The sequence below is a fragment of the Typopeltis vanoorti genome, chromosome 1 (assembly GCF_054136105.1).
Source record: "Typopeltis vanoorti isolate ZY-2024b chromosome 1, IOZ_Tvanoo_1.0, whole genome shotgun sequence".
NCBI classification, from domain to species: domain Eukaryota; kingdom Metazoa; phylum Arthropoda; class Arachnida; order Uropygi; family Thelyphonidae; genus Typopeltis; species Typopeltis vanoorti.
The window spans coordinates 163914151-163928080 of record NC_143549.1 but is presented as its reverse complement, the minus strand read 5'-3'; the positions used below and the strand labels follow the sequence as shown (position 1 = coordinate 163928080).

General features: G+C 33.9%; 1 protein-coding gene across 4 annotated transcripts in view; it reads left to right on the top strand.

Moving 5' to 3' along the window:
- LOC150110596 (rab11 family-interacting protein 4A-like) overlaps positions 1–13930 on the top strand; it is a 249791-nt gene that overhangs the window by 72300 nt on the left and 163561 nt on the right. For 2 of the 4 annotated variants that reach the window (XM_090395061.1, XM_090395062.1), the window contains exon 2: positions 7446–7545. In XM_090395061.1, the coding sequence (XP_090251187.1) occupies positions 7446–7545 (100 nt within the window). Of the gene's footprint in view, positions 1–6250; positions 6313–6472; positions 6519–7445; positions 7546–13930 lie in introns of those variants that run through there. The other 2 variants (XM_090395063.1, XM_090395064.1) reach the window with 2 other exon arrangements.

Below are 13930 nucleotides of genomic sequence, written 5' to 3'. Positions count from 1 at the left end.
TGCATTGATAAGAACTTGTTTTAAGGTTTATGGGATACTTTCATGGGCGTACAAGGGACAGTTTTATCGGCAAGATGTGGGATTAATTACAACAGAGAATTTTTCCCACCTAAACATCTAAAAGAAATAATATGGAGTTGAAAAACTAAGGATTATTATTGTAAATATTTGATCTAAGAATGCGCTGAGATATAATGCGGTATTTGATAAAAACTCACTATGCAAGGTTCGCCAGTTTACTTTCTATGTCCAGTCAATTATATCTCTTTAATAAAAATTTAAAAAAGTAAACAAAATGATTATTATGTCACTGAACGACCTCAAATCGATGGTATTTTACATGAAAAAAAAAATCGAATAAATAAATATCATATATGAGTTGAGAGAGAGAGCTATTGTGAGATAATTCGGTGTGAAATCACTAGAAAGTGTTCGCGTTTGCAAGCTGAATTCGTCTTAAAAACACGACTTAAAATAATCTCAAGTCTTAAATAATTCAGTTTGGAGTTCCGATCATTACAAGAAAAAAATAATTAATGTCTTAACAATGTTGTTCCAATCAGTGTACACTAAAATTCAGTCTTGCTTTAATATAGATTTGCCAGATGTCTTTATTTGCACTACCGCTGAAGCTAGACATTTCACTTCACATTTTTTATATTATGTAATGTAATATTTTAGAATATGTGATGTGATGACAACGCCATCTTTGTTTATCGTGAAACAACTGGCTTTTATGTGGAAAAGAGACATGAATGAACTGCCTACATTAGCAGTTTATATTCCCTTCACTAATAATATTGAGTGGTGCAATATGCAAAGCAAAGCTGGCTGGTGCATCAGCTAATCCGATGCTCGAGTTCTTTGATGCACAGTTAAAAATAAATAAATCATAACATCATTTACAGTATCATAGTTCCCATAATAATTACCTCTGACTTCAGATTTTTCATATGCGACAATTCAATCCTATTACCGGAGTAGGTTAACAGGCACATCTTGTAAAACTTTAAACCATAAAAACTTTATATATATTTTATAAAAATAATTTAGCTTATAAAAGTAATCAGTAAAGCGTCTAGAATTATTTTCTTTCACGTGTCTTTGCTTAGACAAATTCCCTAAAAAATGAGAGCAAAAAAGAAAAAAAAAGCAAGCAAATTCTAGCCAACAAAAGTTATTGTTAAATATTGATATGTAAAATAAAACAAGAAGAATTATAAAACTCAATTAAGTTATCGTTATTCAATACATGCATGTTGATATTCAGATTGGTTTATTTGGATTTTGGGTGGAAACAACTCAAAACCCACCGTATTAGAAAAACCCTGCTACTTCCGCCTACCCCCACCTTTATTTGAAAAGCCCCGATAAAGGGTCCTTCGCGTCCTAGACGGTATTCGAACGCAAGTCTTTCTAACCCAAGGGTATCGTCGAAAGCGACTGAGATATGAAGGCTCTCGTTGATATTCAGAATAATCATTTTTATTAATTTAAATACACTGGAGAACCGTGAAACATGACTACATGGAAACAATATCAACCTACGATTGCCACTTATGACCAACCTACAAACTGTTTTATATATAACCTATCCGTTTATGTATGAATACGAAGACATGAATCACCATCCAGGAATCAAATGTTGGACATTATATAATTTTTCTACTTAAGTAGGAGAAGCAAGAAGATAAATAGATAAAGTAAGTTATAAGCTATTAATTTTGATTATGGTAGCTGGTCGAAAGGAACATGCTAACAAACAAAAAAAGTAATGTCCCGGTGTTCCAGGACAGGCTAGACCAATTATTATTACTAATTGGAACGGTATTCATTTTGCAATCAAATCTCAAACAGCAATATTTTTAAAGCTTAAAAACACAGCTTTTCTAAAGTTTCTGCATGCTCCATATAACTTACTTATCTGCCATAAAGTAGCTTATTCGTATCTTCAACTGGGTCTTAGCTCAGTCGGCCAATATCGACTTCGACTGCTCAAGAAACTGTAGCAGTCTTTTACCTATTAGTAAACTACTTTCAAACAGAAATGAAGGAGTTCAGGACCATTGATATCATTATAAAGCGATGAATCCACTCTTACACTTTTCGTACAAATGAAAGGGCTAAATCGGAAGAATCCTTCGCCTGAAAACCACCATAGGAAGATATAGATTTTTCATGCTCATATTTCCACGTTATCAGCTGCAGGAGCTGCATTTCATTGCTGCTTCATTTATTAATAACGCAGCAATTAAATGATGCATAAATACATTAGTGTGAAAATTCGTTTTTAAAATTTAAGAAACTAAATTTAAGAATACCGTGTAGCTCAGTGGATGTGGCGTTTGCCAACCACAGCGCTTGGCCGCACGAAGGAAGACTTGGTTTCGAGTCTAGTCGGCGACTAGAGGACATTTTTCTAAGCCTTTTTTCGACCGGTTCCCGAGTTAGTCGATCTCTGGCACGGCAAGCAAGTTTTTCCTCCCGGAAACTCGGGCTTTTCGTCCTGTAAACTCAATAAAATCGACCGTAGAACCCACATCATTTCAGACATTAAATATATTGTGTTAGGGTTAGGGACCACGAGATGGCGGCACATTTAAGCCGTCTCTCTTCACTGAGTACAGCTTAATTAGTGATAGCCTTGGGCCATCTATCTCTGATTGGTACCAGTGGAGATTGAACTGCCCACTCAGTCTCCAAAAGTTAGATAGGGCTAAATGGCCTGGCCTACTCCCCGTATACGGGAATAAAAAGGCGTTAGCTGATTTTTTTTTATTTGAAATTTAAGAATATTTTCAAATTTCGGCGTAAATTTGAAATATATACAGCGATACCCAAAAAAGTGCGGTTAATGCGTGCTGAAAATATTAAGTACTAGCTGAAACAGGAGTGAGTGGAGCATTAATAACACGGGTTTCAGTGTGATGCATTCGAAATAGTTACTGTTGGTACAAAAAAAACATGATTAGACAGATCCTTAACAGGCATTATTTCGACAAGCAATTTAAACATGATGAATGGATTGATATAACCTCGGTACCAAGATGTACATTAAAACAATCAGAGCACAAATCAAAGTTAAAAAGGTTACAAACAAAATCCCCACATCTATAACACGATAGTATTGTGCGTGAACAAGTAAGTGGTTAGAAAGAAGAAAATAATTTGTTGATTCCTTGAAGACTTGAGGGTTGTAATCATTGGGGGAAAACAATACGAGGAAGACTTGACCAAAGAGGAGAGGTGAGGAACAGAGGAGAATAAGAAGTTGGTTCGATAAGTTTGGAGCTAAACTGGACATCTTATTAAACTAGTTAATTCACCTTCAGTTTAAAAGCCCTTATAAAAATTCTTCGCTGGACGAATCCAGCGAAGAATTTTTTAAGATTCCCACATAACCCAGTTCTTTCCAAATCGACCAAAATATGTTACAAAATCCTCCCATATTGTTGCTTCAATGTAAAGAATAATTATTAATGCAAATTCTAATCAATATACTGGAATTGCCTTTCTGACGAAACTACTGTGATTGTACTATAATGCATCTTACACTAATCATAAACCACATTAGAGTGAAATCCACACTGTTTGGAACAGCGTCATGCGAGGAATTGCTGTATTTCATTATTTTTACAAATATAGAGCCATATACGTCCATACAATTTCATTCCAGATACTAAATCCGCATTCTTTATATTTCTGTTGCGTGCCAAGAAATTTTTTTTTATATGTTCGCCACAACTATTTTATGGTTCTATCAATCGAATTTCGAAATATGCCTTTCATATTCATTTGAGACTTCTTAATACCCTGGCATTACAAGAATACCATTGTTTTATTCTTGGGATCTTTAGAATGTAGCCTGAGAGTTCTACCCTGTCGAAATCCTTTTGGAAAGCCTGAAAAAGAAGGCGGGAGATAATAATCATATTGTGTCTTATGTATATTCATGTATGCGTTCTTTACAACTCTCAATGTATAAATCAAGTGTATGCTAGACTTACTCAGTTTTATAAATCGTTGATTACTTTCTCTGTCTTGCAAAAATCGAAGAAGAAGCTATTATCACCTGTCCACTTAACAACAGCTAAGAGACTTATCGGGAAAGTGTCTATCACTGTTCTTCGTCGGTATTACTCGGAACTATCCATTACTCTTCTGTTTTTTTAATGGCGGTCAAAGAACTCTTGATCAGATATCGATTTCTTCTTCATCGTCAACCCAGATGCTTCCTGTCAGAAATCTCATCCACAGATCATTTTAAATACACAATGAAGATGCTGATAGTTTCTGTAAATTAAATTATTATTCTCATATATCATCCCATATTGTCATCATTAATGAACATATAAATCATCCTTAATAGCCTTTCTTCATAATCACAACACTGTCATTATCAATAGTAATCAACGATATTGATAATGATATTGATAATGACGATATGGTGATATTTTATTCACCATATCGTAGTGATTTGAACATTTTTAGAATATGAAAATAAATCCTTAATATGACTTCATCTTTTTCCGACAGGTAACGATACTGTATGTTCTATTATGGCATTCCGAAAATGGAATCTCTTTTGATGTCCACGCCAGCGAAACAAAATGTTCAGCCATTTTTGTGGTGTCAGAATATCACACAAAAGATATTTATTGGTGGATGTAACCTGTTATACGGAAAATGCTATATCGGATCATAAATTGATGGTGCAGGCAGTTAAACACACATCAGAAATAATGTTAATGCTCTTTGACACAGCAGAGAAATGCTTTTAGCTGCTTTGCTTGTGGGCCTCTATGTTTGTTCAACACCACATCATATTGCGATACGTTTCAATGTTTGCATGTCCTTTCTTATTCACTAAATTCGATCTGTTTAACTACTGAAGGTCTTTGGCTGGAACTGGGTTCGAATGCTGTCCTGGACTCGAAGAATTTTTATAAGGGCTTTTAAACTGAAGGTGAATTAACCAGTTTAATAAGATTGCAGGATTATCCTTTCCGGAAACTTTCATCTTGAAAACAGGAAACCCCTCTGAAAATACTGTGGCATTTATAGTCTTGGTTTCTCTGGCTATAAGTGGTTGGAATTTTCACACATGCTAACAGTTTTTTTGTCGATCGCAACCAAAGTCTTATACTTTACAATACAATGGGGTTTCCGAAATCCGGACTCTCGCAAATCCGGTTTCAGGATACCTTTGCAGTCTGTGTTGAACAATCAATACTCGAAATGGTTTAAACAAGCGCCAAGGACCTATTTTGACTAAAACGACCAGATAATCCGATTGCCCAATTGCTTGTGAGTGCAATGAAAAGGTGATTATTTCATACATAAAGTGCGTTCTCTACTATCTGTTCTATCACTGAATAAGTATTAGATTAAAGAAATGGCTGCTGCTCCAAACTGAAAATCCAAGCGATTTTACTTGGCAAAATTGAGTTTCATTGCTAAAAGATTGGGAAAACGGAAATGCCTGTTAAAAACGTTATTGATAAACAAACAAAAAAAGTGTTAAATCAAACTGTCTACATTATTAAACATCCATCTAAGCATGCTTTTACGTATGGACGAAGCAAACAAATCCTTATTGTGAATGCGCCACAATTATTCGAAAATGTAGGGTAGGCACACTTCAATCTAAATTTAATGAACATTTTGTGGACGAATTAAAGTGTGAAAATCTGAACGAAGAAGCTTAGACAAATGTATCGGAAAAGTGTTACAAACAAGGTTCAGTCGAAGTATTAAGAAAGACAGTATGAGAGGTTAGTAAATGTCCCCCCCCTCCTTCCTTTATGTGAGGCTACTATGCATGCATAATATCATTTTGCACTATTTAATGATCCCTTGATAAACTAACCATTCCAACATACACAAACATGTTTTTATGTTTAGTTACCAGTATAACGTCGAACGATGTTATTTTGAATGTTGATATATTAATTCCATATTAACATTCTAAATGCACATTCCTGAATGTTTTCTTTTTTTTTGTACGAAGGAGATTAGCAGTTAGCAGTTATATGCACCGCTATCATCTACTATACTTTTCTGACGTTTGAGCACTACACGTGCATCAGACCACAACTGATGCTTAATAAATCGTAAATATTTCCTCATACTTGCAGCTGTTCAATGTAACCTTCGTACAGTTTTCTGCAGCTGTTTAATGAAGCAGAAAATTCCTTATAGACCGAAAGATGAAGATCGATAACTATTTTAAGAACTGCAAGCATTCTTTCATTTCACAATTATTTGTATTTATTTATAAAAATTCCAAATATGTGAATAACAAAAAGAAGTGTGAGTTGATTTTCTCATATTGCTTTACATGTTTATTGTTTATAACGAAAATACAATGTTCGAGTTCATATAATTTCAGATCTCTCTCTCGCACGCGTTCTTCAAGGAATCTCTGTAGATATCAATATACCCTTTAGATGGAAAGACCCTGGGTTAGAATTCCGTCTCGGAAGCAAAGAGCCTTTATGAGGACTTTTTAACTGAAGGTGAGTTAGCCGGTCTCATACAGTGTATAGGTTTTACCCCACAAAACAAGCTGATCCACCAGAAAAGATAGATAATAGATTTAGTATACTGACCTCTTACCGTCAATATATATTGTCTTTTCTTCAATTCCTCTTCTCTCTTGATTATCTTTTACATTGTTATACAGATGTACACAGGCAAATTTTGAAAGATTACAAACATTAAAGTTTTCTTTTAAAAGCAGCATATAATTTAATTAGCTTTCAGTTTATTCTAATTTTATATTCTTCTTCTTCTTCTTGTGCTTTATCCCATCTATTTTGGGTCAGCCTTCTTACATGATGCGACCTTACGTGCACGATCCCAACCGACTTGTCGCAGAGCCTGACGTTGGGAATAGAGGGTTTTTTTGTAGAAGTGCGTGTTCACGGGGCCGGTTTGCCTATTCTGAGGGATGAATATCTCGATTTTCCGGGAGGAAAAAATCTCCACCTCCGTATGAGACCGGCTAACTCACCTTTCGTCGAAAGAGACCAGCTAAAGGTTCCTGATGGGAATCGAATCCAGGTCTTTCCGACCAAAGGGCTTCGTCTATACCGACTGAGCTATGGAGGCTCTGGTTTATACTAATTTTACATTACAAATAAATATTAAATGACAAGATGTGCTTTTTTTATTAAATGGCAAGTCTGTGAACAACGTATAATTAAACAAAAAAAAAAGAGTATAAATCCGAGTCTCATCCCCTTTCATGTGTTTATGACTATGACGCAACAGCTAACAATTTGTAACTATTATGGCACTTTAATTGTGTGAAGGTCAATAAACTAAGTCTTAGTACATGCAACAGCAGCTGATAATGGCCGACATCCCTGGCCTCATTACCAACCATCACGTCTTGTTTGTTAATTAGGGTTTTAATGTGATTCTTATCTTTTCTTCCATAGGACGTTGATCGATTAATCCAATGTCTGGATCCGGAAAGCAATGGAGTAGTCACCTTCTCCGACTTCTGCCGAGGGGTCAATTTAGCTATGCAGAATGGAGGTGAGTAGATTTTCATGTAATTACAGACTTCCGTACAATTGTTTGTTAACTGCTTGTCCTGCTGATAAGAAAGTCTCGTAGGACTATAAAAAAAAGAAGTCAGATTTATTGTATTCTAATTGCCCAAGAAGAAAGTGTCCTTAATCACGCTAATTACAAAATACCAAAAGGGATAGGTCACACGTTACATCATCGTAGTCAAATTTATTCAGTTATTTAGAACCCCTCCAGGAAAATTTCTCACACACATACACACAAATTGTTGGATTCATTTCGACTTGAACAACAATCTCTTTCCAGCAGGAGACATGCAAATAGTTGTTAGTAAATTATTCGCACAGATTACATAAAATCTAGCAAGACTACTTTGAAGGAAATATCATGGCCATGGTGAATAGGATATAAATATTAATTAAATCATAGGAAGTGCGATGTAATTATCACACTATCCACCATTTGATTTGTCTTGTTTTCCAATGCGTAGGTTTCGGTTTTCTGTTTGAGGAACTAGCAATAATACTTCGTTGTGTATCTTCCCTTCCTGCAAAACCAGGTTGTCTTGAACTTGAAATTGAACGTGCGTGTCTTGAATAATTCAGAAGAGTTGGAGCGCACTTCCGATAATGATGTGACAAAAATGAAATACAACTCGGTTGATTCGATAAGGAGTTTGTCCTATGTCTGTATTGAATTGGGAGCGTAGGTCGATGCCTTTTTTTAGGCTATGAAAAATACTCGAATACAGTTCCAAATGCATAACACGTCTGAGAATAATTATTCTATTACTTTACGCTCCACTAAACTAATTATATCTTGGAACATGCAAGATTTCACCCTCAGGGAATGCTGATACATTTCGTTTCTTCTTATTGGAGGCATTTAAAAAGCGACAAATTATATCATGTTTTACAGGGCATTTTATTGAGAAGGCTTCCTCTGTCGTAAACTAATGACTTTGGAAGTTGACTTCTAAATTTGGACTTGCCGAACTCGAATATGCTCGGAGTGAACTAATTTAGATCTCTTGAAATAGCCTAAATTCCAGGAATAGGCACGCCAGAAATCTATCGAAATTATTATCTGGAAACCATTTTACAGAGGCGTACGAACCATCGCGACAGTATTCTGTGTATCTTACAAATTTGCAGCAAAAGTAGACTGCAGGAATGGAATAATAGTTAATACCATCTATTTTAGTAATGCCATATAACAATTCCGATTATAAATTTTGTTGTATACGTTATAATTGAGAACAGAATTAATGAAATCCTACGTTATATAGATAAATACATACAACATTATATTTTTATTTCCAATTTAAGTTAGAATTTTTTTGTTAACGAAAACTGGTAAAGTCAGTGCATTAAGCATTATCCAGTTTTAGCGGAAAGGTATTTGCATGAAAAACAAACAAAAAAAAAATAGATAAAATCTTATAGATCACTAATTAGGTTAAAGTCTTTTTGCTTATTACTAGCAATACTAAGCCAGTAATTAGCCAAAAGGCAATATTAAAAAGAAAGTGCTATCATCCATGAAACTGAATCGCTTAACAGCAATCATCAGGTTAATGACAGCAGCTATGAGGGGGAAAATTGAGGAAATGCTGAATTTTGTATTCCAAAAAATTAAGAAAACAAGTAGTAAGCCTGTCTCATAAACTGTTGATTTCAATCTTATATCTTGACTATAAAACAAGACTGTATATTAAGACAGAGGCATACTTGAATGAAGTGCAACCAAAGTTATCTTTTTGAGTGTTCGCAAGAAATCAGTTGTGTAGAATTACTGTTACCTGGATAGGATGCAGGTATATGGCCCAATGTTCTCTTTTCTTCTTTTTTTTTTTTTTTTGATGCTGCGCTGTCTTCACGTTGTTAATATTAATAGTCAAGCGACTGATTATGAATTTATTTGCAAAAGTTTTGTGTATCATTGAATGGTGAAACGGGTATATGCGTAGTCGCAGAAATTGATTACGTGCCAACTTCAATTAGATGGAATATGTCTGATCATGTGTTTCGGAAATAAGTATTATTTTTCTTGAAAAAAAAAAGTTAGACCATCAAGTGGAAAATAGTAAGAAGAAGAAAAATAAAGAGACGGAATGGAAAAGATGCCAAAAATGGTGTGGATGAGTAAAGAACAACTGAATAGAAAACGTTTGAGGAGAAATTTCATCATAAATGAATTTAGAAAATGGTTTAAATCCTAGGTTGCCAAACGTTTTCGGGCCATCGCCCGGTTTGCAAGACATAAATTTTGTAACGCCCCCTATTATAACAGTTTGAATAAAACCATATTTCAAATATTTGAGAGTGAATAAAACCATATTTCAAATACTCAATACTGTACTGTCGACATTTCTTCATATATTCAGACATAATGAAGTAATAAAATTTGCAAAAATATTCACAAAATAAAAGATTTAATTTATACTTTGTATGACTCCACTTATCTATCACACTTTCGACTGATGATTGTTGGCAAAGCACACAAAAAACACAAAATTTAGGAATAAGAAAAATAACTTATTCCTAAACCACTGGTAATTTATTGATTTGAAATCTAGCCCGAATCGACTTGCATGCATTGACTTGTTTGCGATACCATCGTACTCGTGCTTTGAACAAGCCACTGCAAGCACCCATATTCCTGTCAAAACATGCTGAATTGAGTGAATTACCTACGTAATAGTTGACCGACATACTACTAGTTAAGACTCGTCTACTGCGTGGATAGACTAAAGCCTGTATGGCACAATCAATTTTTACAATAGCAAAAAATGAATAAATTTTTTAAGTATATAAAAAATAGAAGTTAAAATATCCTGTATGACACGTTCAATTTTTTATTTTTCACGCAAGCGCATTCTGTTCGTCCAACCATGACATTGTCCGAATAATTATAAATAATAATTAATAAATAAAATAATTACACAAGATATAAACAACAAAACTACAAAACATAACCACAGAAAACAGTATAATAAGTTTCGAATAATATTTGCCTTGTTTTTTCCCTCTAGTTAGCAATATAACTTAGTACTAACTAGGCTAACTAAAATTTACGATTTTATTTAATTCTTGCGTTATTATTTTCTCGTAATATTAAATTATATAAAATTGGGTTTATTTTTGTACAAATCAATTAGAAAATTGGTTTTATATATTTTATATATATTTTGAAATGAAATATAACGAATATATTTGCTACTGTAAACATAACCCTATTATACACACATATATACATGCTCTATTTTCTCATTGAGATCTATTTCTATTTGACATGGTAAATTTTCAAATGATTAAATAATTGAAATAGAAAATTGATAAAAAAAAATTGATCGTGTAAGACGGGCATAAGATGAATTAAAATTCAATATTTAAATTTTAAATGATTATCTAACTGCAAAATCACGAAAATAATTAATTTTTAAATATATATTATTACTTTCTTCTATAAAGAGCCACCGATCCCTAGACCACCTGAACGGCCCCAAATGCTTCTGATCCCACTATAGCCCCCCCCCCCCCCCCCAGAAGGCTTCAGCGCCCACTTTGGGAACCTATCATTTAAATGAACTCGGTTGTAAATAAGTTGTACTAAATATAGAAAGGAGCCCAGAAGTCATCGTAAAATACTGTTCGGCAAATGTTATTGAGGAAACGTATTAAGAAATCGGAGTCTCTTAGAATAATAAATGAAGTACTTATGGCAGATAAAGTCAGCCTAAGGAGAGATTGTTAATTGTAGGGTTGACAAAATAACATGCTGATGAAAAAATAGCTTTAAAGATACACATTGACCTAAACATAACTTTCATCTGAAATATCGAGTATTAGTACTAACAAAAAGGAAAAAAATACCTTAATTTTACTTAAAAATTACCAAAATTACCTTAGCAAAATGGGGCTTAGTGCTAATTAAGACTGACTAAATTAAGTTTCTCCTTTAGGTTAAGAAAAATTATAAAGTTACGAGAATGTTAGGTGGTGAAAAATGAGAAATCTGCGATACTCGGATAATAGCAAAACCACCAAGCAAAGGTAAAAAGCGGTTTGGTAGTTAGTGAAAGAATATCATTTATGCACAAAAGGAAATGACTGGATGATATAGGAGAACGTTAGACACACCAGCACACTGAAGTTGGAGGATGAGTCATGACTTCTCTCACATGCAGACAGTTAAAAATGCACAAAAGGACCACAGAATAGAAGTTGAACCTTGGTACTAAGCCTGATCAAATGCCCTGGAATATTGAGTGCAACAGTTTGGAGTTTCTTTCCATTTTGATCATTTCAACAATCACGTTTTCCCTTTAACTTTTTTATAACTAGTGAGACTATGAAATTTTTTTTTCAATCTGATAAATTATCCTAGTTTATCAAAAATGCACTCTTCAGTAAAATTATTAAATCAGTTTATTTTTATTCCTTCATATACAAGAGGGAAATAGAGAGAGAAAGAGCATATAACCAAACAGAACTGGTTCTGGTCTGTTCGGATAAATTTATGCTTGTATTGAGAGGAAGGAAAATTCTTTAAGCGTGTACTGCATTGGAGGTAAACCACGAGGAAAAATTTAAGTCGTGATGTGAAGATAAAAAGTCGCACGTATATGTAAAGAATACGTGCATCTCATTGGTTGAAAAATTTTAATAATAGTGAGTAAAATAAGCTACATAAGGATTTTCTAACATTACTTCGATATCCAAAAACAAGTACACGAAATTTTAGATTTTGCTAATCCACTAAACGAAAATCTGAGGCACCTGAAAAGTGTTACAAATTGGCTATCCAATTGTCTTGATATGCGTTGCATTTTTTAATCCAAGAGCACACAGCAGGACCCTTGGTCGAGTAATATTCCAGAAGGGGTAACCCATTCATGACTGTGCAGTATTTCTTCCGATCCTCATTATTCGTTATTATTAAACAGCTCGAGGAATTTAAAGCAGCCTAAAAATAAGTTTTTTTTTTTTTTGAGTGTGTGTGTGTGTGTTCAGATATCCCGCCCCCTCCGTTCCTTGGACAAGCGGACGATTAGCAGTCTTCCAGTATTAGTGTACTGTGATATTGCTAAAATCACTTAATAAAGATTCTTAATGGCAAAGCTCACAAACAAAATAAATCATGGCAATGCATAACTGGGAATGAAAAAAAAAACAGATCAAAGAACAAGAAAATAACGATACAGTAGAAATAATAAATGAGTATGCCAAGAATGAGATTTGAAAATTACATAATGTGTCAGTCAGGTTCTTTTCCCATTCACTATAAACGAAATTATCAAATCACGCGAACGTAATGAAGTGCGAGATCTGGAACATAAATATCCCCATTTCCGTCGTGTCCAACAATTCCATCAAAATGTGCATTATTTTGTGTAGAATTCAGAAGAAACAAGACTTGAAATTTCAGTGCCTTTATCGTTCGTTGGTTACAATAGCTGTAGTAGAGCTATTGCATGATTATGTGGTTTTGAATTTTACAAAAAAAAAAAAATCTTAATTTAGATTTTAAGAGTGAAATGATTAGAGTAAGTTATAATTGTTTGGCTGTTTCCTTGTTTTATTAAAGTATAAAGAATAATAATAAAATGTAAAAAATATAAAAATAAGATAATAATAATAAAACTTCAGCCCACTCACGTTCCTGGAATCACATAATAATACTTCAAAGAATAGTTATTAATAGTATTAATTATTACTGAGCGCACTATTTTCACCTCTGAAGATGGATAATGATACCGCATAATTCAAGCAAACACTGCTTTCCCACCCCCGTACTATTCATAGTTTTTCTTCATTATTTACAACGGTGACAATCGGATGCCATTTAGGAATTTGTTTATTTATTTTATTTTTTTGAGATCTTCTCAATCCATAAATTTGTTTGATATCAGTCCTTTGACTAGGAAGCTATAAAGAAATAATTTACACTTCCGTAATTTTTCACTTACCCCCCCCCCCCTCCAGAGAAGAAATATAGTCTCATCTATAGGAAATTATCCAATCAGTTGCGATGAAATAGTCCCATAAAGATGTAAATGGGATAGTCAAGGATTTCTTTTTAATGCTTATTTATCAGCTTAAGATTCGTTTCACACTTCTCATCTACAAAACGGTCCCCGCATCATGTCTTTCCTAATTTCAGAATTGTTGGTTAAAATATGTCTGTTGGTATGGAATCAATATGTTGTTGGAAGTGGTAAGGAATTGGCTTGAAAATCAACTACCTCTTATAATATTTTGCATATCTTATTTATTACATGACTTTATAACCTGTTGTTAGCATAGTTTCATGACATTTATCCTCCCATTATTCTTCGCACTTAATTTTAGTTTAGAGGGTCGATTGAACATATAATCTCGTAGTGTAG